General features: G+C 44.4%; 1 protein-coding gene across 2 annotated transcripts in view; it reads left to right on the plus strand.

Annotated features, from left to right (window-relative positions):
• capn5b (calpain 5b) overlaps positions 1-16,475 on the plus strand; it is a 34,907-nt gene extending 18,432 nt beyond the window's left edge. For both annotated transcript variants that reach the window (XM_071544029.1, XM_071544030.1), the window contains 10 exons: positions 1,603-1,811; positions 4,038-4,230; positions 6,760-6,953; positions 8,460-8,537; positions 9,066-9,261; positions 9,367-9,489; positions 9,573-9,769; positions 11,616-11,737; positions 13,153-13,283; positions 16,293-16,475. In XM_071544029.1, coding sequence (XP_071400130.1) covers positions 1,603-1,811; positions 4,038-4,230; positions 6,760-6,953; positions 8,460-8,537; positions 9,066-9,261; positions 9,367-9,489; positions 9,573-9,769; positions 11,616-11,737; positions 13,153-13,283; positions 16,293-16,475 — 1,626 coding nt within the window. The remainder of the gene's footprint in view (positions 1-1,602; positions 1,812-4,037; positions 4,231-6,759; positions 6,954-8,459; positions 8,538-9,065; positions 9,262-9,366; positions 9,490-9,572; positions 9,770-11,615; positions 11,738-13,152; positions 13,284-16,292) is intronic.
• Positions 16,476-27,143: the final 10,668 nt, after the last annotated feature.

The following is a 27,143-nucleotide window of genomic DNA, read 5'->3' on the forward strand; positions in this document are numbered from 1 at the left end:
AGGAAGCTGCCTTCGGTGAGATCAGTGGCGCCATCATGGGATCTGCCTACTGTCCTGGAAGCTGTCTCACAGACACCCTTTGAACCCCTGGAGCAGGTGGATATAAAAATAGTGTCTTTGAAGGCTGCTCTGCTGATTGCCCTAACCTCTGCAAAGAGGGTGGGTGAGATTCATGCTCTGTCTGTCAATGATGCTTGCATGCACTTTGCTCCTGACGGTTTGAGTGTATGTCTTCGTCCCAACCCAGCCTTTATCCCTAAGGTGGAAGGACCTTGCATACCAGTGGAGCCGGAAGCCTTCAACCCCCCGCCGTTTACTTCTACAGAACAGGAACGGCTACATAATCTGTGTCCTGTCCGGGCTCTACGGATATATGTGGACAAGACAGCGAATTTCAGGAAATCAGATCAGCTTTTTGTGTCCTGGGCAAAACCTCACAGGGGAAAGCCGATCTCGAAGCAGAGGCTTTCCCAATGGATAGTGGGGGCTATTGCGCTTGCTTATACTAGTAGGGGCTCACAACCTCCAGCAGGTCTGAGAGCACACTCTACTAGAGGTTTGGCATCATCTTGGGCACTCTTCAGAGGTGTCTCTATTCAGGACATCTGTGCGGCAGCTAGCTGGTCTTCACCTCTCACTTTTGCTAGGTTCTACAGTCTAGACGTTACAGCACCCTCGTTAGCTCACTCAGTGCTGAGTGTGGGGGTGGCTGGTGGCGAGGACCTCGCACAAGAATAGGCCTAGTTTTAGGGCTGGTTCCTGTGATGGGCTTATATAGCAATCCGGGAGTCAGTATATCCCATAGTGAGACACGAAACGAATGCTATGAAAGAGAACTTTAGGTTATTTACATAACCCCGATTCTCTGAGTAGCATGAGTGAGTGTCTCACCAGACCACCCTCCTTGCTGGTGTGAAGCGAGGAAGAGGTGGGTTAATTTTTGAATGGTGAAGGACGGCATGTCAGCCCTTTATATAGGGGGAGGGCTGGTGGCCTCCTACGACATACGCGTCATCAAGGCCAGCTAAGGGGCTGGCGTAATGTAATATAAGGCTTCTGTTGAGGGCACGCAAGGGGCGTTACCCATAGTGAGACACTCACTCATGCTACTCAGAGAACCGGGGTTATGTAAATGACCTGAAGTTATTCATACTTCTCTTACTGTCTATTTTGTGTGCATAGTATGCTCTGCCCATTTTGCTTCTTTTTTGATGATGGATCTGATCTAACCAATTTTTGATACCATTGTGTGTGAATGTGCGGTTCCTTTTTCACCTCTGTTGTGGAGACAGGGAGGCCCGGTTCAAGGGGTTCCTTCAGAGCCCAAAGTGCAGACAGGCAGTCAGTCAACCAGTTACTCCCTCTCACCCATGTCCTGTTACTGCTGGATTTATGACTGGAAGAGCCAAGGTGATAAATTTGTCCCCTAATCCTGAATGCATCAGCGGACATGGGGGAACGCTGTCGCAGGCCCGCTCCACCTTGACATTATTTATGATCCGCGGGCCCGACGGCTGCTTGTTTGGCTTATTCGCCTTCTGCTCATCCTACCTCCCTATCTTCCTCCTCCCCCCCCCCCGCCCTCCCCCTCCCGTTCGCCAGGTCATTCCCGACTGGAAGGAGCAGGAGTGGGACTCGGAGAAGCCCGACTCCTACGCCGGGATCTTCCACTTCCGCTTCTGGCGTTTTGGCGAATGGGTGGACGTGGTGATCGACGACCGGCTGCCCACAGTGGATAACCAGCTGGTCTACTGCCACTCCGACGACAGCAACGAGTTCTGGAGTGCCCTGGTGGAGAAGGCCTATGCCAAGTTAGTATCGGTGCCAGCAAATACACAGCTCCAATTATAGAGACTAGAATTTATAACCTCCTGCCCTTCTCCACTTGTCTCCTTTCTCCTCTCATCCTCTCCCCTCCTTGTCTCCTCTCTCCTCTCCTCCTCTCCTCTCCTTGTCTCCTCTCCTCCTCTCCTCTCCTTGTCTCCTCCTCTCCTCTCCTGTCCTTGTCTCCTCCTCTCCTCTCCTCTCCTTGTCTCCTCTCCTCTCCTTGTCTCCTCTCCTCTCCTCTCCTCTCCTCTCCTCTCTCCTCTCCTTGTCTCCTCTCCTCTCCTCTCCTCTCCTCCATGGTGGGACACACAAACACACAAACCGCTCTCCAATTATAGTAGTGGGATGAAAGACAGCAGAATAGTCGTGGATTTCATCAATTTACCCCTCTCCCTCCTCAAAGTTGAAACTGAAACATTAATGATGTTAGCCTAGTGTCCATTTTTCATCAATTCAATGCAACAGGCATTATTGGCATAACTTTTGATGTTCTACCAGGTAAAAATTATACAATTCTAAAAGAATGACAGCAACAGAAACATAGTCACCATAATAATATAGCAGTAACAATGTTGACATGTATGACAAAGGCATGACATGCAGTATATTTTAATATGCCTCTCATAATCCTCATCCGAGAGAGAGAGACCAATGACATCACTTGTGCCGAAATGGGTGGGTGGTGCACTAGGGGCGAGTGTCGATACAAATCGGGTGGCGCAGTGCAATTATGGTGTCCAAAAATATGCTGCGCCCCCACCTCTTTAGACCATGTTTCAGCACAGATGCAGCCGTTCTGTGCTGTTTTCATGGGTTTAGTTGACGGAGACGCACCCACATAGAGCTCTCCAAAATCTCGTAAATCACTTTTATGTATGTTATGCTTGCCTGTTTCACTTTGATATAAATTCCTCAACCAGTAGACACGTTTACTTGCTCATCAACAATACAATTTTAAGGCAGAGTCTGTGCTTGGATAGATTAAACGGTGATTCTTACCAATATCTGTCACCCACAACTGCTTGTTGGATGTATGAGGGCCGTCCCTTTCGGCTGATTAAATCCATACAGCCATCTGAAGGCGGTATGTCGTTCCATCTGCAGCCTCATGTGGTGCGCATCTTCACAGCGCTGTGCAATTAACGCACGCCTCATCCAATGTGGCTACCTTGATTAAATCTTGCGCAACGAGCACAAGGCTGTTGCAAAACACGTAGAACTCGGCAGGCTCTTCTGCACAGCTTCCAAGTTTACAGCGCTAATGACCAGGGGGTACAGGAGCAGGGACAGTGGCATCCTGGGGACGCAGCAGTAGTTCACACAGCTCCATTCTCTGTCCGCTGTACATCACTGAACCCCCTCAGTACCACCCATTCCCACAAATCCTCACTCTGTATCCTCGTTCAAAAACGCCGGGTTGCAGCAACCGCATGCGTCGTGTCCTTCTCCTCCCAAAAGTAGTGCCCGAAGCATTGCATTTTAGTTGCAATAGAGAAAGGCCTATGGCTGCAACGAACAATACCATGTGGTAGAGCAGGATCAGGGCTGTAATTTGGGTTAAATGTGATAGCGGCGGGACCGGAAACAACCTTTTAAATCACTTAAGTGAAATAAACTACAGGCAACCGACAAAATAATGGAAACAAGCTTTTTTGTACTACAAAGTTAGCTGTAACTGCACATGTTGTTATTGTGGGAATCAGTGTCCTCCAAAATAGAATTGTCGGTGCACATCATTACCCACAGAAAACATGGAGACAGGGATTTCAGTATCTCCAGAAATGTGAATTCAGCTTAAAAAGTCAACATGGGTTGAATACACATGTCTATATCAGCATGCAGACAATAGATCACTGACCCAATGATGATAATACAAAAACACTAGCATAAAAATGCACCATAGACCTAATTGCAGCATTTACAGTAGATATGGATATGAATAGAAATAAGTATACTCAATATTTACATTGCAGTGCAGTCCAGTCCAGTCGACAGTCAAGAATAAAGAAGCCAAAAAGAAATGTGATGATCTTCATTAAGACCTGCTGGTTGTACCGTGCGTATATGTGTGTATCCGTATGTTTCATGTTAGGCATGGAGGGGTCACCTTTTCAATCCCATCCCATATGTCCCATCATAGAGACCAGATCAGTGATCCTGCCTGTGGGCACCAGTAAACCAGACTCCTCCTCCTCCTCCTCTCCCTGCAGGGTGTACGGCTGCTACGAGGCTTTGGACGGGGGCAACACAGCCGACGCGCTGGTGGACTTCACGGGCGGCGTTTCAGAGCCCGTGGACTTGCTGGAGGGCCAGATGGCTACGGACGAGGCGGCACGCAACCAGCTGTTTGAAAGAGTGCTCAAAGTCCACAACAGAGACGGCCTCATCAGCTGCTCTATTAGGGTGAGTGAAGAGTACTCAAATACTGCCTGGAAGATGCTGCTTTTGTTTGAATGCTGAGGTCCTGAAAGTTAAAATAGCCGCCGATGCTTTTCAACTGTATCTAGATCTTCATCAGGGCATGTCCAATGTCTTGAAATTACTTTTACATTTTATTATTACATCTTATTCTAAATCTTAAGCCACCCCTATTGGGCAATATATCAATATTATATCGATATCGTGATATGAGACTAGATATCGTCTTAGATTTTGGATATCGTAATATCGTGATATGGCATAAGTGTCTTTTCCTGGTTTTAAAGGCTGCATTACAGTAAAGTGATGTCATTTTCTGAACTTACCAGACTGTTCTAACTGTTCTGTTATTTGCCTTTACCCACTTAGTCATTATATCCACATTACTGATGATTATTTATCAAAAATCTCATTGTGTAAATATTTTGTGAATGCACCAACAGTCATCCCTACAGTATTGTCGCAATATCGATATCGTGATATTGTGATATTTGATTTTGTCCATATCGCCCAGCCCTACTTACAACTGAACATTTAGCCCACTTTGTAGAAAATACCGAGATATATATTGTGTATCGCCATTCAGCCTAAAAATACCGAGATATGATTTTTGGTCCATATCGCCCAGCCCTAACCCCTATACCATACCAGTGTTTCTCAACCATGTGCCATCAAGGCCTAAGAGGCTGCAGGGTTTCATTCCAACCCAAGACTACGGCAGCTTTATTTCACTGATGAGTTCCTCTTCTCTGGTCTCTTAGGCATTGACGGCACATGATTAAGAAGCACTGCTTTACACCCACCTCAGGGGTGCACTAGGTGTGCAGCTTCATGCTGGCTAACGCTTTAGAAAAAAATGAACTCATTTGATTATTATTCTGGCATTTCAGCTTGTGCTCCCCCGTTGGGAGTGTCTGTTACAGCTGTTGGTTTGGGAACACACTGCAGCCAGAAAGAAAGAAGAAAATGCATTATTACAATAGCATGCTAAATGATTCGAGGCAAAGTTGTGAATTCATATCTACATGTTCAGAAATCAAGTGTGTGCCATTCTGTCTTATTCTCCAACATGGTCTCTCATTTGGTTCATTGGCATTGCTCAAGGTTTTCGAATGCAATGTCCATGGCCATCCATCCATCAGTCTGTTGTCCAACTGTCTAGCAATTACCTACAAATTATTCATCAGAGTACCTTAACAGATTCATATGAATTTCACTCACCCTTTGTCTCCTGTCTCATGATGGTCCATTCCTAGACTACCAGCTCCGGCATCAGCCAATTCCCAATTCTCTATTGTGATTCCAAATTAAGTGCACCTCAACTCTTAAGTGACCTGGCTCCTTTATATTCATGAGGTTTCAGCCTGGAGAATCCGGTATTCAACAGCGAGAGTGCGGAGAGCGCGGCCAACATGCCAAGTACCCTATAACAAAACCTTTTCTACCTTCCTTTGTAGCTCTTTTTACTTTACCTAGCATTTCTCCATCATTCATTATCATTCTGGGAACAGAGGAATATGTGTTACATCTGCTGTCTGGGCACTAGAGCTTTGACCCGGCACAGCCTGAGACAGGAGGGTGAGGAGATATTCCTTGTTGGCCTGACCCTCACTGCCATGATTGTTTGGTTATTGGTCCCTCTGTTCTCTTTTTGTTGTGGGATTATCTGTTTAGAAGACCAACCTTTTTTTTCTGTTTTCTTTGCTCTCCTCCCTCATTCCCCAACACTTGTCAGGTGAAAACTCAGGGAATGCTCAATATTCCTACTCAAAGCCCATATTTGGACAGCCATCTTGCTTAGCATGCCAGAAAGTAGCAGCATCTATTTGTCTTGTCTGTCTACCTGACTGTCTGTATGTCATATTAATCAGGCTCTTAGTTGTAGCCAGGAGAATGCTATATGAGATCTGCAATGAAAAGTGTCACATAGAGGCAAGGTGCGTTCAACACATAATTATTGGATCGAAGAACCAATTTTCTGATAAGACAGCCTGATGACTCTCTCTCTTTTTCTCTTACTTTTCTCAGCTTTCGATGCACAAGTGGCGCATTGCGAGCATTTGAAAGTGTCGCATCACTCTCATTTGTTATCGAATCACATACGCCCACCGAAAAAGCCCCCGTGTGCGCGGTTCCCCAGGCGACCACAAAAACACACCACAAAAACCTCGCCGTGTGTGGTTTCCTAGGCAACTACGACAACCTCCCGGCATGCGGTTTCCCAGGCAACTGCAAAAACCTCCTTGTGTGTGGCTCCCCAGGCAACCGCCAAATTCTCGATGTGTGCGGTTTCCCGGGCAACCACAGAAACGTCCCTGTGTGTGGTTTCCCGGGCAACCACAAAAATCTCCCTGTACGCCGTTCCCAGGCAACCACGACAACCTCCCTGTTGGCTGTATCCCAGGCAACCATAACAGCCTCCCTGTTTTATGGTTTCCCCGGCAGCCGTAGCAACTGTTTCACGGTTTCCCTGACAACCACAATAGCGTCACCATCTTTCTGCCGGTTCCCCAGGCGACCACGGTGGAGGACATGGAGGCACGGCTGGACTGCGGCCTGGTGAAAGGCCACGCCTACGCCGTGACGGACGTACGGAAAGTGCGGCTGGGTCACGGGCTGCTGGCCTTCTTCAAATCGGAGAAGCTGCACATGATCCGCATGAGGAACCCGTGGGGGGAGAAGGAGTGGAGCGGCCCCTGGAGCGACAGGTAAGCACAACGGGGCCTCTCACCTGAACCACGAGGAAAAGAGGGCAATATAGGCTCGTGGATCCTTCTCCATCTTCGTCCTCCTCATCTGTCATACGCAATATCTCAGAAGCAGAACATTTCTAGAGATGGGTTAAAACTCAATAAGGCAATACAACAATGTGTCACCTTGTTTTGACCTGTAATTGTAGAACCTCTCTCGGACCAATCAGTTTAATTTTGAAAACGCCAGGACACAGTGGTGAGATCATCCCCCCCCCCCCCCCCCCCCGCCGGTTTCTTCAAAATTGGATCAAGATATTGCGTGTGACGAATGAACAAACAAAGAAAAGCAACAAACGTACGAACGGAGAGCGACCCATTGTCCCCGCGACATAGACGACAACAAAGCCGCACAATGGGAAACGTCCTGTGGAAGATGAAAAACAGAGATGCAATCGAGGTAATGGGCCAAAGAGCGAGCGAAAGCGTTCACTCGATGAATCCGGGCCCCTTTTTAGAGCATTTGTTTGTTTGTAGAGAGCGATACCAGACAGCGCAGTGCAGCTCAGATAACCATCGTGCCCAGTACACCCCCGGCGGCGTCCAAATGGGCTGAGTTCAAACGTCCGGGAGAACCGGAGCGGCCGGACAGAGCGCTCTCTCTCTCTCTCTCCCTCCGCGGAACAGACCGTCTCGTTCCGATGCCCCTCTCCTTCATTACTCTCTCTCTCCTTCACTCCCTCCGTTCCCGCTACGCCGCACCCCGAGAGGAGAACAGACGAGGCCGGAGTGAAGTCGGACGCCGCGAGACTCTCATCTCCGCCTCGTCTCCAAGTTGTTTGTCACCGGGCTCGGCGAAACAAACGAGAGAGGCGGCGAGGCTGCATCATAATGGAGCCTGAATTTTTGATGAGAAAGAGAGAGAGATGTTATTACAGAGAAGTGAGTTCTCTCTCTCTCTCTCTCTCTCTCTCTCTCTCTCTCTCTCTCTCTCTCTCTCTCTCTCTCTCTCTCTCTGTCTGTCTCTCTTTCTCAATCATTCGCTCACTCTGACTGAATAATTTATTTACGGTTTGATAAAAACTGTTACTGTAAATGGCTTCTGACAGACTGTCAAGATGCGGAGGCTTGTCAGTGAATCATAAACACAGAGCCAGAAAACACCGAGCTAATGTGGCCAGGAAGTGCTTGTGTTTCCCTTGAGCAGTGAATACAGAATGACCCTGTTTAAGTGTGATTCACAGTAATAAACACACATGCAGAAGGTTTTTTTTGTTTTTTTTTTCTCTTCAATTGACACTTTAACCCAGCGGCGCTCATTAGTCCGATCCCCATCTCAGTCGATATAACATTTGAAGAATTTCATTCCAAAAAAAAAAAAAAAAAAAAAAGTGACGCTACTCCTCTGACAAAAAGGATTCCTGGCATGAAAAGTAGAACTCGGGCTTTGAGTGTTATTGAAGTTATATCGCCGTTTGGTTCTATATGAAATGATTAACGTTTGAGTGGATGTGTTCACTGCAGTTCGGAGGAGTGGAAGAAGGTGAGCAAGAGCGAGAGAGAGAAGCTGGGCGTCACCGTGCAGGACGACGGCGAGTTCTGGTGAGAGCCATAACCGATCCGGACATTTTGCTGTTCCTTAAATCATCTCAGTTAGGGTTAGACCGATATAGGCTGCTATTGGTCTTTTTTTTTAAAGGTATGATGCAGTGTGTTTGATTACATATTTGTTGTGTAATTGATTAATACTATACCAGTTGGCTAAGGGCAGCTGTTAAAGAGTCTTTTCCACCCTGACAACAATACAATTCCGGGGGAAACACTGTATACTTGAAGTTTCTTGGGATTTTTGGTGTGAAAATGGACAAATTTTAAGATATCGGCACCATGAATCCCCCTAAATATTGTGTCCCATATCGGTCCAAACCTAATCTCCTTCCACGTCATCGCCACAAATCCCAGTTCCCCTTTAACATGTAACACTTCCCTCTGTCCCTTATCTCATTTCCTCTTATTTTTTTCCCCCCCCTCATTTGCACTATTCGAGGCCTTCCCTCCGAGATTTCCCCTCCAGTCGGTGTCCACTCTCTCCAGTCTCTTCTCTCCTGTCCTTCTCCTGCCCTCCTGCAGGATGACGTTCGACGACTTCTGCCAGTACTTCACCGACCTGATCCTGTGCCGCCTCATCAACACCTCCTACCTGAGCATCCACAAGACCTGGGAGGAGGAGGTGATGAGGGGCTCCTGGGTCCACCGCCAGGACCCTCTTCGCAACCGGTCCGGAGGCTGCATCAACCACAAGGCCACCTTCCTGCAGAACCCCCAGGTTAGTCTGTGTGTGTGTGTGTGTGTGTGTGAGAGAGAGAGAGGGAGAGAGGGGTGTGTGATCAGCGTTGGAGTGTTATATCGTGTCCTCCTTCCTCTCCCCCAGTATGTGTTTGACGTGAAGAAGGTGGAGGACGAGGTGCTGATCTGTCTGCAGCAGAAAGAGAAGAGAGCCACACCCAAAGAGGGCAAAGGGGAAAATCTGGCCATAGGCTTCGACATTCACCGGGTATGAACACACACACACACACACACACACACACACTAAGAATCACACTGTTCCTGCTATAATGTTGCCTTCTCGTCCCGCAGGTGGAGCTCAACCGGAAGTACCGTATGCACTCAGCCCAGCAGAAAGTGGCGGGCTCCATCTACATCAACTCGCGGTGCGTCTTCCTCAGGAAGGAGCTGCAGGAGGGCCGCTACGTCATCATTCCCACCACCTTCGACCCCGGGCAGCAGGGCGACTTCCTGCTCCGTGTCTTTACTGATGTGCCTTCAGACTGCAAGTAAAGCCGACCGCTTAAATGATCGCCTAGCTATGACAGAATAGATTCAAGACACACAATAAATCGGTCTTGTAATCTCGCCACTAGGCCGATGTTGTATTACAGAAACACCGCTGGTCCAAATTTGCCAGAACTTGGGCGAATGACACATCTTGCCTCTGCGTTTCTGCATTCACAAATGTATAGTGATTGGCCAAAGGGTCGGGGATGCTACAATTACAGGTCAAAATGAAAAATGTTAAAGGAATAGTTCACCCAAACGTGAAAATGAAGTCATTATCTACTCACCCTGATGAAGTCTTTGGGGACCGATCTTTGGGGACTAACAAACTTCACCTGTTTCAACCGGCATGAGGGTGAGTAGATAATGACTGAATTTTCATTTTTGGGTGAACTATTCCTTTAACACTCCCACATTTAACATCTCCCACACCAGAGGTTTGATCAACTTGAAATTTAGCACCCATATCCGGCTGTCCTTGCTCTTCAAGTTTCCCTTCAGGACCACTATTCTATGCCATATTGGATTTTTTTTTTTCTTTACTTATTGAATTTCTTGAAAAACAGTTCTTCCCCTAAGGCTTTTTCATTATTTGGCTTTTCAACACCAAACCTGGACCACAGCAGAGGAGGCTGTGTTCGTTTAGAGCAGCTATTTTGAGCGGTTTCCTCTTTGGTTTGTTTGGGCATACGAGAACACAATCGCACTCGGGTGCCAACCGCACAAGACCTTGTTGAAAGGGTGGTTTCTCAGTACGCTTCCAAACCGACCCAGGAGCGCTTTATTTGGAGCAATCTCACCCAACTACATGAAGCACTGTGCATTAGTTGAGTCGGATCACAGCCAACACAGCTGATGCTCAATGTTAATTTACTATGGAGATCAAACAGTCTCATAAGGAGGCAAAAACAAATGCCACACGATTATTGACCATTTGTTTAAGCTTAAGCCAAAGTCACTTGTGGTTTGGCTGTTCAACCTTCAAAGTAAGAGCATAAAAGTTTAAATGTTCAAACCCTAGCATTTGTGGATTCCTTGGCGATTCGCAGGCATTAGATCACTTTACACTTTTTCAAATGGTGGGTTACAGTTGCAAATCACTCTGCATTCATTATGTGGTGTTTTTTGTGGTGTGGTGTCTGACATACCTATTTCTGAGTCGTGCGACATTTGTTTTTGCCTCCTTATGAGACTGTTTGATCTCCATACTTTACCCCAGAAGAAAGATCCAGTGAAGGAAATGATTGCTCCCACATGGCATTTGTTGATAAATGATGGTTTGCTTGAAATGTCATGTGAAACATAACTGAACCAATGCCTAAATGCAACAAAGTAACTTGTCCCCTGATTAGTACTAAAGAGAATGAACTATAGGTTTGAAAACACAACCCTAAACCACATATATTGATTGGCCCAAGGGTTCAAAGCATTGTTCACGGGGGATAACATGTTCACTGTTGCCTTGTTGTTTTTGTGCTGACCTTTGTATCAAAATCCAATATATCGTTTTTTTCCAAGCCCTCGGAAGGCACAGGGAATTTAGTAGAGTATTGTGTTACAATACACAGAATGTACAAAATACTAGGGACGTCTTCCTGATATTGATTTGCAGCCCCTTTTGCTCAGTCCACATCTCAATTGTCTCACAGCTTAAAAATCCCTCTCTACTCTTAACTCATCTGCTTATCTTTATCTACATATACTCCTTCCTTCATATACTCCGTCATTCCATTGTGATTGGTGTAGATTTAATGAGGGAAATCAATAACCTCTACAATGGCTACTTCATGTGATGTAGCATCAGTGCAGGGTGGCTAAACTCCATGTGTATTGTTCCTCTACCAGAGAGTTGACTCTGGACGAGCCTCCCCAGACATGCTGGACGGGGATGTGTGGCTACCCTCAGCTGGTCACTCAGGTCCACGTACTGAACGCTGAGGGACTGCAGGGACAGGACTCCAATGGAGGTAGGACCGCTAGACACAGTGGATAGAGTCTGTATGCAGGTGTGCATTGTGTTCAGATGTTAATGGTCGTGTCCCTATCTTGTAAAGCACTGTAAACTCCTTTGACCACCCACAGAGCTACACTGCCTCATTCCCAATAGGAAAAGGCACCTGACCAAAGCACGAGGTACTACAGCACCACCTAGTGAATGTGAATGACTAGTTATTTACCTACTTCTAGTCTGCAGTATACTCACTCCCTTAACTCTCTGACAGTGTGTGCATAACCCTCTCTTTTACCCTTGATCCACCTTTAATCTTTAGATTCCTTTGCTGTGGGAACAGATTGTCAGCTGGTCAGAGAATCGGTTGAAATGTATGTAGTGCAGGTGAAGAGTTTTATTCCAAAAATGAGATCTCCACCATTTGAAAAAAGTTCCGCCTACTCTTACAACATGATCGATGGCACAAAATGAAAGCAAATTGTGATGCTTTTTAAAGAATAGTGCTTGGTGTCAAAGTCCTTGGTGACAAAATGATAACATGTCAAACAGGATCCTCTGTATTTGACACACTATGACATTGAATGAACCGCAGGTGATTATTTTTTCCAAAATGGATCTACAGTATACTGTTTTGGAAATGAACTCTTCACCTAATCAACCCAAATAAGCTGATACTGACATGCGTTATTCGTAAACATTTACATAGATACACACATACTAAACACACTGGCCCATATTTCTAAAACTCATCAGCAGGATTAATAGCACGGTAGTGGGTAAGACTGTGGTGCCGCATTTTCCCTATTCATAAGCAAGGTTTACGGCCTCAGTTTGACCGTTTCTGCTATTTTGGCACCACTGCCTGCTTCTGATCATTTGCATGTCCCGTAAGAGATTCATAAAAGCACACCACTGCGCAAAAAATACTACTTGCTCTGGCAAGGTGGTGTAGTTCCAACTTATGATTGTCCACATTTAAACGTTACACTTTAATTAATTAACAAAATATCTCTAAAACCTATGATCTGTCAGTGTGTCTGTCCTTGGAAGCAGGTGTTAGTGGTTAATTAATTTAGCATTGTGTGAAACAACTTCTTCTCTTAATATACGGAGTTCCGCTGTTGAACAGCTTTCTTTGCCTTTCTGACAAATGCGATTTATTGTGCTTGCACATGGATGATCAAGGGGATGTTTAATATGCAACACTTTATTTACATATCGATTTTGATTGGCTTTCACCTGGGCCACCGCAGACAATAGTGTCTCTGCAGCTGTAGCCACCACCACAGTAACTTTATGAATCACCTCAAATTACTGCGGCACAGATTTCACATTATGCAATGCTGTTACCACTGAGTCTTATGAATATGGGCCAGTATGTCAATTATCAGCACGATGTAGTGATTTAAAGCCTTCTTCCCACAGCCTCAGATCCGTATGTGATCATCACCTGTGAAGGAGAGAGGGTGCGTTCGCCAGTTCATAAGGACACACGGTGCCCCAACTTTGACATCAAAGGCCTGTTCTACCGCAAGAAACCCAAGGAGGGCATTCACATCGAGGTGAGCTGTCAGCCTCTAACACCACAACCCACCCCACTGTGGCTGAGTGCTAATACTTGCTGATTTGAACATGCACGGCTGTTGCCCATCTGAGGGCACTTGGTACTGAATTTATAACTGTAAAACATTACAAAACATTACAAACATTACAAAAATGTAAAAGTTACATTGTATTTCAGTCCAACACCACGCCATTGTTTTTAATGTACTACAGCATTATACTGTAGTCTTTGTGCAGGTGTTTGCCCTAGCATCTATACTTACTTTACCTCTACTTGTAATTTGTTATGACAGCAGCTTTCATTTTCATGTATCACAACAAAAAATGATACTGTAGCTGTCTACGCTGTCGGAGACGGCATATGCCCAAACAAACATCTCATGAGACCAGTGATTTCCTGAAAGCTTACAACCTGCAGCAGTCAGCGTAGATTTTCCACAATAAATCCCTCTGGACGATGCTATCAGGCTAAAGTGAAAAGCTAACTACAAATGCATTCACGTGACACTGAGTTGCAGACAACTCAGGCCTTGTTACGCTGTTACGGTCCTGATATATCTAACTTGACTGCATACAGCATCTGCAAGATTTAACTGAATAAACCAATTGCATTTAGAAAGGTAGATGGATAGCTAGGTACTTTATTTATCCCAGAGGGAAAATAAAAAAAGCAACACACACTTAAGACACGGTACACAACATAACAAAATGCTATAATACAACTAATCAAAATAAAAGTGGTGTGTTCACCTCCCTATACAATCAGCCCACCTCTTAATATAGCAAAATATGACACATATGACACAGTAATCACAAAAATGCTGCCCCCATAGAAATCAACATTTGTCACAGTAAGCAATAAACAATAGAAATTCTACAAAACAATAATTCCAGTAAATGATACTACTGAAGTCTAATAATTAATTTTTACTAAATATTTTAATAAACAAAAGAAATTCCATGCCCTCCCCGATACGCTATATAATATAAAATATTTACCATATATTACGTAATTATATGGCATATAATGTAAATCCACATCTTCATTGCCCTTGTTGCCCCAGCTGCACATAATGGCATATCGACAGATTGACACTGACAATGGAATAATGACACAGTGACACATGATGGCACACTGCACATGAACACATAGGAAGAGATGGTATGTTGACCTATCAGCCACCACCTGAAGTGTGCCGACACTTGTGTCCACAGGTGGTCCAAAGAGGCAGGGAAGAGTTCTTGATCCTTGGCATATCCAGGTGGTATGAACTGGTTGCTCAAGGTGCTCCTCATCACAAAAAACTCATTGTAGAGTATTTGGGAGCTTTTGTCCACAAGTTTTTCTACCATTCTTTTTTTTGTACCTTTGCGTCCAGCAAGTCCAGGTTCAACCCAACAACAGAACTGTTTCTGCTGACCAGCTTGTTCAATCTACATGCATCCCACTGAGTGTATCTGCCAGCCCAGCAAACAGCAGCATAGAATGACACTGGTCACAACAGACTAGTAGAATATGTACAGAAGTCTGTAGCACACAATCTTAAGCCTCCTAAGGAAGAACACACTGCTTTGCACCTTCTTGTAGAGGGCTTAAGTGTTGGATGGCCATTCCAGTGTGTTGTCCATGTGGACTCCAAGGTACTTGTAGGACATTTGGCTGTAGCTGATTCTTTTCCCACCATGTGACAAAGTTCTCAGCCAGGCCCCTTTACTCATCCTTCTCATCACTGATACAACCTATAATCACAGAAACTGTGAGCTTCTGTAGGTGGCCACAGTTGGGGTTGTATTTGAAATTGGAAGTGTGAAGAGCGAACAGGAAGGGGGACAGTAGAGCCCAGAGGGTCCAGTGACTCACTTGGGCCTTAGATGGGTCAGCACCAACCTCTCAAAGGTCTTTGCGATGTGTGATGTTAGTGTCACAGGTCTGTAGTCATGAAGAACGAAGGGGTACCGTCTCTTAGGCATCGGGACGATGCACATTTGTGGCACTCTTTGCAGTGGCACCCTTTGCAGATGCTTGAATAGGCGCTGGAAGAGTCTGCCCAGGTGATTGGCACATGTTATTAGCACCCTAGGGTTGATGCTGTCCAGTCTGGCTGCCTTGCCCGAGTGGAGCCTCCTCCGCTCTCTCCTCACCTGATCATCAGAGATGGAATGACTAGGGTGAGGGAGGGAGGCAAGGGAGGGGCAGCTGGGACTAGGCTGCCTTTAATGCGGCATGTAAAGGCACTTACCTTTATACAAAAACCGGGCTTAATCTCTACACTTTTTCATTTTTCCTTTCTCTGCCCCTGAATCATGTTGCCGTGTTAACAACCATTTCTCACCTGCATGCATCCCTATATGCATGACCGCGCATATCGCCGGAGAGTGGGGCTGTTGTGGTGATTTGCTGAACATCCATAACCAATCAATTAGGAACCCTATATCAGCCATTACTCTGAGAATATAAGCCTATCTACTTGTTATGGAATTATTGTTTGTAATATTATACTGTTGGATATACTCAATCAGACCTGTGAAATCGCATCATTTCTATCACAGTAAGTGGAGCGGAGCTGTGGATGCTCTGTGGGTAGGTAATGCCTGAGTTCCCTGGGCCTGTTGATCACTTCCAAGTCCAGACTACAAATAGAAGGTGACCGGGCCTCTTCTGATGATCTGATCTATCTATCTATGTTTTTATGCTCTGCACTATTTTTAGACTTTTTTTTTTTTTGAAGAGTGCTATGTAAGTAAGGTTTGTTATTATTACTTAGAAACTCCTGTACATCAGCACTTTTCTTATCCTCACTCTCGTTCTCTCTGTGCTTCTTGGTATCCCTTCTCTACCTTCCATCAAGTTTTAATTTCTCTCTCCCTTCTGTGTTTCCTCCTGTGGATTCTATTTTGTGACTGCTATTGCTCAGACTTTTTCCTTTTGTGTTTTTTCTCCCTCTCTTCCCTGTCCACCTCACATTTGCTATCGGGCCTCCATCCTTCCTCCCCTGCTCGGCCGACAGATTTATAATAAGAACGTGATCGTGGATTCCTTCCTGGGCCAGGTGACCCTGTTCAGCGACCCCAACGAACGGCAGGAGCAGCACACGCTCCACCTGCGCGACAAGGGCAGTCGCCAAGACAACGACCTTCCAGGCACGCTCACTGTGCGCCTCATCACCTGCACCACGCTCACCAACATCTGACGCGATCGCCGCCGCCGACCCGCCGCGGAGTGGCGTTTGGCCGCGGCCCGCCATCCATGTCTTCGGTCAGCCGCGCGGTCCGTCCCGGAATCATCCTCCAACTCCCCTCTGGACCTCAGTGTCTTTTTTCTGCCTCTTGCTCTCTCTGTCTGTCTGTATGTTTTTCTGTCTTGCTGTCTTTCTCTTTTTCTCTTGCTTCAGCATTAAAATTAGGCTTCGACCGATATGGGTTTTTGAAGGCCGATACCAATATTTTTGGGTTGTGTCAATATTCAGTATCTTGAAATTTGGCAGAACAGTCCAACTCATTACAACTATTCAGTATTTCCCCGTGAAATTTGTTCTTGTCAGGGTGGAAAAGCCTCTGAAACAGCATTTAGACCATCATGTGACACCAGTACTCTCCATTGAAATACTATATAATTATAATAATATTATATATAGACCCATACTAATGAAATTCTTTTAGATGGGTTAGCAGCGAAGTGTGCCAGGGTAAGCCAGATTTCACTGCAGATTTTTCAGACAGAACTTCCATATATCCAATATCGGCAGTGGATGTCACCGACTGGCCTATATCCAGTTTTTAATAAAAGGCCAATATCGGCCCGACGTCTCAGCAAACCAATATATCGGTCTAACCCTAATTGAAACACGCACTCCCACTTGCAATCCTCTATATTCCTTTCTGCATACTGTCATATTCAAACACAAACACACATAACCCCCCCCCCCCACACACACACACACACACACACACACACACGCATAAATACATGGACATAAACATGCACACACATGCACGCAACGTATGCACACATGTTCCTGCACTCTCCATGCATGTGCCAGTGTTTCTAAGGGCTATGCATTGCCTTAAGGCTGAGTCTGTCTGTCCAACCCCTGTGACCGGCCGTGTATGTTGAGGAGAGGGGGCGGGGGGGTGGGGTGGGGGGGGGTTGTGTTAAATCCTGGGTGATTCTCTCTGTGTGTTTTTCTACTCCCAACTGTCTCCGATTTTAGCACGGCCTCCATTTCAGCTCCTTGAAATCTGCCTCGCTCGCCACCTCGATCGACATCGCCATAACCGTGGTCATAGTTTGTATTCTCCTATTTATTGACGTACTGTATACTCTTTTCTAACTGTGGATAATACTGATCATCTCCCCAAGTGTCTGCCCGCCCAGACACCTCAAGTCTTCTCCGGTTTGCCAGTGCTTTTGGTGAGCATGCACCACCGTCTGTCTGTCACTTTTTACTGTGGACTTCACTAACAAAAGCCAACAGCAGCTATACTCTCCCTCTACTGAGAGCTTGCGTGTGTTGTTCTGTGAGTGCGCTCGTGTTTGAAATCTCGCCTCCCGTCTTCCCTCACCACCATCTGAAACCCCCCTAAGACTGCGCTTTCTACCGGTTGCTATGGACGGTCTCCAAGCTGCATGGCTAAAAATGAAACTCTTTGCCCGTATTGCACATCTTTCCACTCGTAGCTTAGCAGCCGGTGCTTTCGATAGTGCTCCCCCTTTCCCTCTCGACCCCCCCCTCCCTTCCCAATCCAGTGGAGTGCAAAGTTTCACCCCTGACATAATCAAGTGCTTTACGGGACCAAAGATGAGCCAGGCCCTCCCCTCTCCTAGTCCAGCTTGGACCGGCCTGGCCTGGCCCAAGCCTAGCTACGAACCGCCACCCCCTGTGCCACATCATCTCTTAACGGCAACACCACTGCCTGACGCTTCCTCTGACTTGAGTCACTTGGCCCGGGCCAAAGACTCATGCCACGTGACCCCCAAGAGATAGCAGCTGTGCTTCTGTTGTTGGCATAGAACAGATGTGTGTTTGTGTGTGCGCGTGCGTTCATGTGTGTGTATGTGCGCGTGTGTCTGCGTGTGTCATGCTAGTGCTGGTGCTGCTCTGAATGGGAGCACCTGGGAGTGCTCGGGTGAATGTATATCTGTTAATACGCGTGTCTGCAAGAAAGTGATTATCTGTGAGGAGAGGTGTGAATACTAATGGACAGAAACGAGTCCTTTTGGGGAACACACACCTTTGCACTTTACTTAGTTTCGATGGGAACGAGCGACCCACAACGATGGGAGGAGGATGAGAGCGAGCAGAGGAGAAGCCCTGCCAAACAACCTGTGCCATCGCCTTGGTCCTGGCTTTGCCTCCACAGCAGGAACTCTAGAAAACGACGTTGAACACGGGATGTACTGTTTAGTGCTTTCAGAGGTATTTCAAATGGCTTTTGCATATCGAACCATCACTGGTACAACACAATCTCTGCTGAACCGTTGACAATTCTTGCGTAGATCATGTGGCCATCCTGTTTGACCTTCTGGCAACTGCAGGCTTTTGAGATAGAAGCCCTGACAGTATACATCACACATTTTTTTCTTCAGAAGTGCAATATGATTGCAGAGACTTTTCATTCCAGGTTTTATTGAATATTGGGTGTGTCTTAGTGTCTTTTTTTGTTTTTTAAGTAACTATTGTTTCTGTGTTTAATAAGAATTGGGGAAAAAAACAAAAGTTACAATCATTCTCAAGACATTTCTTTTGAATGTAACACAAAGTGTCAGCAGACTAATTTCTCAATCAAACCATCAAGTCCTTTTTACTCTTCTTAATTTTCAGCGCCTTTTTCCATTACTTGAACTGTCACATATGGCATTTAATTGTCACATTCCTTTGTGTACAGCATCTTTATAAATGTGTCTTGCATGGGTTATTTTCCAATATGTCCATGGCCTTGTATTGTACTGTTCTATTGTTACTATATATTTATTCTTTCTATCTCGGAGTCTTGGAAATGCTAGTTTTAAGCAATCAGCATGTCTACACTAATGCACCTCATATCAGTCTAATCATATCAACAGGTTTGAAACGGTTATGTCTAGTAAAATACAGTGATACATTCATAATGCCTTTAGCATTGGCGATCATTGTTAGCAGCAGTTGTTGACTACTATTTAGGTGCTATTTTAAATACCTGTCTTCTCTGTGCTCTTTTTATGTTGCATTCAGTCTGATAGAGGGACTGAAAATGAGGGAGAGTTATATGTAAGAGATAAAGAGACTGAATTTGAAAATAACGAGTTTAAGGTTAGAGATGGAAGCGTGTGCCTGGAAGGCTGCTGGTTCTAACGTCCAGACCAGGTGGGAAAAGAAAGAAGCACTTTTCCGTCCCTCAGTAACTACCATTGAAGTGTCCTTGTGCAAGGCACTGAACTCCCAACTGCTCCAGTGGAGCCTCTCACTGGCCAACACTACAAGACTGTTGTACTGGGCAGCTCCCAGTTATGAGTGTACATATTTGTGTAATTCTGCCTCTCCAACTTCTCCAACTCCCCCAGGTCATTACTGTGAATAAGAATGTGTTCTTAATCAGCTTGCCTGGTTAAATGAGGGTTGAATTAAAGTGTCAAGGTGACAGAAAAGAGTGGTTGATGGTGCCAAAGGCATGTACGCCACTACATGGACGATGTAAGACTAATAGTATGCAGACCGGGGGGGGGTGACACTGGCATCAACTACAGACTAGCGGTTTAGGCTAGTCATAAACTCAACAAATACCCTCTCTTATCCTGCTTAATGACTGAGCTACCACAGAATTTTGCCTTTCAGCTATGTTATTGCAAGGCCCTGAGACAGTTCAGTCTGTAACAGTATCCATCAACTGTCAACCATAGAAAAAACAAGAGAAATGTATATTTGTACCCATAATCTACAATGCTACGCTAATATACAGCTGCATAGAGAATGAATTGGTAAAGAGACTTTGACTGAATTTAGGATGGTTCTCAGGGTTAGAGGTAATTTTTTGGTTTGGAACTGATAGAGTTATGATTCAACATTGTGTTCACAGTCAGTTTCCCTTTGATTGTCGATGGAGTAGCTCCATGCTGTACATCAGCGTCACAAATACAGTCTCTTTTCTTGTTCATGTACATAAATACTGATTGGACTGTCATAGGCCCTATTAATAACATGGTAACACCTTATTTGAGCTCACAGTTATTAACACATTCATAATACTAAAACAAGAATTTACTGATAGCTACATGGCACTTACATGAATACTGCTTCAATCTTTATGTCAACTTGCACTCAGTGTTCAAGTAATATTCATGCCAGCTCGACAATTAACAATTTGTGTAATGTCTCATCATCTACCAAAATGAGGTACATAGTCAGATCATAGAAAGAAATAACATACACCACAGTAAAAAATAAATCTTGCTGAAGTTAGATTCACTATAGCCAAGGAGAGCAAATATAATGTTAGCGTTAACTAGTCCGGTATAAGAAGCTAGCTTCCCAGTTATGTCCTATTTGAAAGTCTTGGGAATTAGCTATCTGGTTAATTTAATTAACATGCTTCATGAGCTATCAAACTAGTGTTTGCTTAATTTCTTTTTAATGACTGTAATTATTAAGTTATATATACAGTATATAGTGAGCTAACTGCAGTAACGGGAGAACAATTAACAGCTAGTCAAGCAGAAGCTAGCGAGCTAGAAGCCTAGAAGCTAATTGGTTGAACTTGGACTATGAGCACAATACCCACAAAACAGATTCATAACACCGGTTTTAATTGTCACATCTTAAGGTATGTTTTGTTTTTGTTTTTTTAATGTATGTATCAATACATTGACACTGACACTACATCACAGATGGCATACTATTACATGAAAACTTAATTAAGGCTGATGAGGAGGGAATCGTGTTCATGAGTGTGCCATGTAGCTGTTAGCTGTAGCTATAAAGCTCTTGTTCAGTCATTATGAATGTTGTAATCCAGAGTTCTACTAAAGTGCTGCCAGTAACATACATTGAGCTCCACAAGGATTTGGACGGGACTCCTTACTTTTATTACTTTGGTTGTGAAATGACACAACAACATAAAGGCTAAAGCACAAACTGTCAGCTTTAATATGCTGGAATCCATTTTGGAAGAGCTTTTAATATTTTAACATCTTGTCAAAAGGTCTTATAGTGTAATGACTGTTACAAATCTGCAACCCATAAACATCACCACACTCGATATCTTATTGTCAGGTTGTCCTGCCAGCCTTTTTTGCATTTCACTGTTTCTCTATGAGGATTTAGCTGTGACTGTACTCTGCTCTAAATTACAGTACTGTATAGAATACATGGTACATGTACATGGTTGACTAAATGATTCAAAGTAAGCAAGTAAGCAAAGATCTGAGTTAGGCCGTGTTCACGTTGCGGAACGTTTTCTGCTTGAAATTCGCAATCCGCCTCGCTATGATCTTTTGAAAAAAGGGGCAGAAACTAAGCGAAGCGGTAATAGGTGTTGTTCAGTTTGTTGCCAGGCGACCAAAGTAGCGCTGAGTTAATAGTGTGTCATTTCTAACATTTTGATTGGTTGTCTTGTGACAAGTAACACATGATGCGTGGATCTTATCTGTTCAAGTTGAACTAGTTTCAACACTTTGCGCCAGCAACCGCAGCGGAAATATCCATTAGCCGCTTCACAGCTGGCGCTGAGTGCAGAATCCGTGTCCTTCCATAGGAAATAATGGCGTTTTTAGTGGAAAGCGCTCTGCAATGTGAACACGGCCTTATGAACCAGCCTTGAGTCATCATACTCCTGCTACAGAGATTTAGTTAGACATGACTAACTGTTGTTTTATCCTATGATGGAACTGTTTTTAGAGAAACAACCAAAGTTATTAATGTCTGTCTTTATGTTCTGTGTCAGGAGCATGATTAGAGACTGGCTTGATAATTCAGACCATGCACACCAGCAATGTTGTGATATACTAGATGGCACTATTCTTCTATAAAATATCTGCTGAGTCAGACTAAGGGACCAGGAACAATAAGAGCTGTACTTCAACTTCTGAGCCACTGTGGCTGAAAATAGCTGGCAGTCTGCACTTTAACCTCAGGTCCAGATTCATTAACATTGCGTTGCGAAGGCAACCTGCGCATTTCTTTGCGCCTCAGCTGCTTGGGCTAAGAGCACAGAGTTTTTATCTTATTCACTAAGAAATGTATGCAAGTGTTGGCGCGAACAGCCCCTGTAAAAGAGCACTGCACAAGCAAATTGTCCCTTCATCAATGACTGCAGACGCAGCATGTGTGCTTCAGCTTTAAGACTAATCCACCAAGACTGGCCCCCTTGCGCCCTAAAGCCCCTGCATAATTGGGAGCGTTCTCTGATCTGAGATTCTAGGATGGAAAACCCTCTCCCTGGCTTGCCTGGTTTGATGGTGATGATGCATGTGTCTTGCAGTAATGATTGCAGCCAGTATGAACGGACAAACTCTTTGCGCAAAGTCTTCACACCACTTATCAAAGAATTTAGTGTTGCGAAGTGTTTCTGAATCTCAATCTCTAACTGAGATGACAAAAAACTATTACATGGGCGAGATGATGAGATTTACACATAATTTACATATGCATGACCATGACAGGCGCAAAGAGGTTTTATTTTTGACCACCGCTATTAGGCAGCTTTTCCACTCATTGCGAAGGGTCAGTGAACAGCATGGCTTTCTGATTTGGTCATGTTGGTGATATAGCACACTCTTCCCTGCACAAACCTTTAGTGAATCTGGGCCGCAGAGTCACTGTGTCACTTAACAGTCTAAGTAATAAGAGCAAGGAGCCAAAATATCAAACGTCGTCCAAATCCATTTGGGCTCACTGAATGTGAATTCTTAACGAGGTATTCGTCTTCAAGGTTCCACTCATGAAAACTATGTGCCACAGCAGTGCCAAAATCAAGCGACAGATGGGTCTATAGTGAAGGGAGGGTTCTCGGGGGGGTGATGAAGTTGTACTGTACATTGTAAAGATGTTTGCTATAATTGTTGGACAAACATAAGACAATTCAAATATCCTTTGAATTTTTTTCTACCCGTTTTGTTCTCTGCTGTTCTTTTGTGTCCGTCTTTGCCATGAAGTGATGCTGGTTGTAATGTCACTGCATTGCTATCGTTACTCATTGTAATCGTCATTTGCCAAAAGTGTTATGGCTTCCACTGTTAACCGCCACACCTACACACACACAAACACACACACACACACACACACACACACACATACTCTCCAGGAACTATATTAACCGGGGTGGTTGGACTGTACAGACCCTGACTGGTTGTCTGATGGTTGATATAAAGGTGTTAGTTTTTTGTTTCCTTGTTCTGTATATATTTTCCACAGGGCCATGCCAAAGCAGGTTTTAAGAACACACGAAACCATTTGAATGAAGTTGAAATGTTCAGATGTTGGTGACTTTTCTATGAATCCAAAAATGCCAGTGCATGTAGCAAACCGCTTCAAATCTGCTCGCACCATTACGGTTCACAGAATATATATTTTTGGTTCTCAAAGTGTTGTGAACATAATCAGTTGTTGCTACTTTGATAGACATACTGTGTGAAGTAAAAGGCTAATGTTGCACACTTGCATGCATTAAAACAGTATCCAGTTTTCTAATATTTTGTATCCAATAACCTGCAGTATACAGTATGTATATAAAAGTAGCAGCAATTTGAGTTATTATCAGTTACTATAGGATCCATGTTTTGATGGATGTGGTTATGTATCCTGGATATTATTTATTTAGGAAATAGTATGGTATTAAAGAGAACTTTTTTTATAGTGATCAGAAAGAATACTTATCAGTGGATATATGAAACAGGAAATATGAGGGATCCAGAGAGCTCAGAAATGATTTGCAGGGCTCTATTTTCGTGGTGGATGGTGGTATTTTGACTTACCGTGAACTTGAATGCAGCCAAGTGGGAGAAGAGGGGCACTAGGGGGTATGTCAGTAACAATTTTGGTGTCCAGGGTAACAGGGATTTGCGCTTGCACCACCCGCCTGCTCAGACCAAGACAACAAAGGCGCACGGCATGAAGCGCAGCCTTGTTCTGTGCTATTTTTGTGGCTTCACCAAGCGATGCGCACATGAACAGATCCTACTCAAAAGCTTACCCCCAATTTTTGTGGATGATATGTTGGCCAATTTGACTTTGGTATAAATCACTTAAAGAGTAACTAAACCCCACCTAAATCTGTGGTGTAGCCTGACACCTAATGGTGAAAAGTAGGGTACTGAACTGGTCATCTGCTATTGGCTGGTCTCTGTGCCCTGTGATGTCACCCTCTATAGAGTACAACAGGTGGTGACATCACCTGGCACAAAGACCAGCCAATAGGAGAAGGCCAGTTCAGTACCCTACTTTTCACCATTAGGTGTCAGGCTTCACCAAAGGTTTGGAGTTTAGTTACTCTTTAAAGATTAACTAAACCCAAATCTTTGGTGAAGCCTGATACCTAGTGGTGAAAAGTAGGGTACTGAACTGCTCATCTGCTATTGGCCAGTCTTTGTGCCAGGTGATGTCACCACCTCTATAGAGGGTGACATCACCTGGCACAAACAACCAGCCAATAGCAGATGGGCAGTTCAGTACCCTACTTATCACCACTTTGCGCCATGCGCCGTCAATTTCCGAAAGTAGAGCCCCTAGAATCTTTTGCGATTATTTCAAATGTGTTACTTCAAAGCCCGCACAATGGAGACACATTGTAAGTTTATCAGTTGTAAACAGAATGCCGACATGGTTGCAGTTTAGGTTCGCTTGTCTGCTGATCTTATAGCCTCGTCAGCTTGCATACCGCTGCATGTGTCTTGATTAAAAGACATCAGTCATTGACTTTCAGAAACAGTATGCCAGGTATCGTGTTATCTCAATGATAGCATTATGTAGGCTGTATGACATTTGACTCAATTTTACCAAGTCACCGGACACCTTCTGTATTCTCGTCATTGACATTTTTATCCAAGATAGAGTCTTGTCCACTCAACGAATGAGCTTGTGATTCTCTTGTATTTTTCTGCTGATGTTTATTAACTGGAGACTGGAATACCCACTGCATGGTGACACTTCTAGAAGATACTACAGTCTTTATAACAAGTATCTTTTATCAGTATTTTATAACCTTGTTAATTTTATATATCCACTTAACCTTGCGTTCCAAACTGGTATGTTTACTGATAGCTAGGTATCAGAGAGCTGTGCTGTATGTTATGTGTTGTGTGCTTGTCTGTGTGTTCTTTTCAGCGTGAGCTTTCTTTTTCTTTTTCAATGCGTGTTCGTTGAATTTGGTTCTCGGTTACACTGTGGTTATTTTATAGCTACAATCTAAAAAAGATTTTTTTTCTTTTGTATTTTATGTCAACTTGTGGCATGACTTTGAAATAAAAGACAAAAACCTATGCTGGGTTTGTCGTTATTTGACAGAAATGTCTTAGATATGGATTTTCAGGTATTACAGAACATAGATGTAGTTTTGTTTATGATGACTCCATGCGTCAACTTTACTACTCTTCTTTATTGTCTTTTCTATACAGTACACTTCGGATTTAAGCATATAATCTGAACCCTCACTCTGAACCTCAACCCACAATTAAGTGTGCTTTCCACCCACTGTGGGTGCTTTGTGAATGGCATGTTTTTTTCCTCTGTCTTTAATGGCTTAACAGCCGCAAAAGCATCACAGACGTTTTGTGAATTCACCCCAGAGTGTACAAAAGATGACGGATTTCATTAGAGTTCCACCGATACAGGTTTTTAAGGCCGTTTAAGGCATTTTTATACAAAATATTTTTATTTAAAAGTTTTCAGTGTTTCCCTCAGAATTCTAAAACAGCATTTAGACCATCGTGGGACTCTAAAACTTTTCACTGAAACCCAGATAACACTACTACTGTTACGGCCGTGGCCGTCCCCCCCCCCAGAAGATTCCCTAGTGCTTCCTTGTGTTTCCCCTTCCCTGTGTTCCTACTGCTCCCCTGTCTGTCTTTCTCTCTCGGTCTATGTTTTGTTTGTGTGTGTATTGGTGTGGGCGTGGTCTCCCTTCCTCGTTTTCCTGGCTTCCGGCTCTGCTCATCCTGCACACCTGTTCCCACTTCTCATCAGCCCTGCAGTCACCTGAGCTTTCCCTCCCATCTCCCCACCTGCACCTCATTCCCCAATAATCCTTCACTACTTATACTACTTCACTTCCTTTGTTCCCTGCCAGATCGTAAGTCAAGTTGCCGTGTGCTTCATGTTTTGCTCTCTAGCTTTTGAATTTTGTTCTGCTGTTGTCCCGGAGACCTGTTACCTGCCGGTTTTGACCCTTGCCTGCCTCCCCATAAAAATCACTGAACTGCATCAGCTCTGCCTCAGGCGTCTGTGTTTGGGTCCTATCCCCTGTGTTCCTGTTGCCCTGCTAGCACCAGCCGTGACAACTACTACTACTACTACCACCACTAAGAAGAAGAAAAAGAATCACATGGTACATGTATAGAAGCCCATCAAAACGGTGCTTTATAATCAGTTCAAGTTATGGTCTTCATAGACAACCAGTGTAGCATTGATCAATCCTACAATGAATATGTAATCAAACTACATCATATCCAGCCTATCGGACAATGACACTGACTGGCCATCCAAGGCAAACTAATATATCTGTCTAACCCTAGATTTCCCATTATTCATGGGATCATAGCTTTCACTGGGATTCCTATTTTTATAGATTTGCTTTCATGCTTGCTTTTTATAGATTTGCTTATTACTTTTACAGCACTCTGTAAATAAATAAAGTGTATCATTATTGTCAGATGTAGAGGCTTCAAAATTGCT

Source organism: Centroberyx affinis, unplaced genomic scaffold (genome assembly GCF_046629955.1).
Source record: "Centroberyx affinis isolate AG114_WGS23_722 - 3 ecotype Tasmania unplaced genomic scaffold, CSIRO-AGI_Caff_v1 ptg004438l_1, whole genome shotgun sequence".
Classification (NCBI taxonomy): domain Eukaryota; kingdom Metazoa; phylum Chordata; class Actinopteri; order Beryciformes; family Berycidae; genus Centroberyx; species Centroberyx affinis.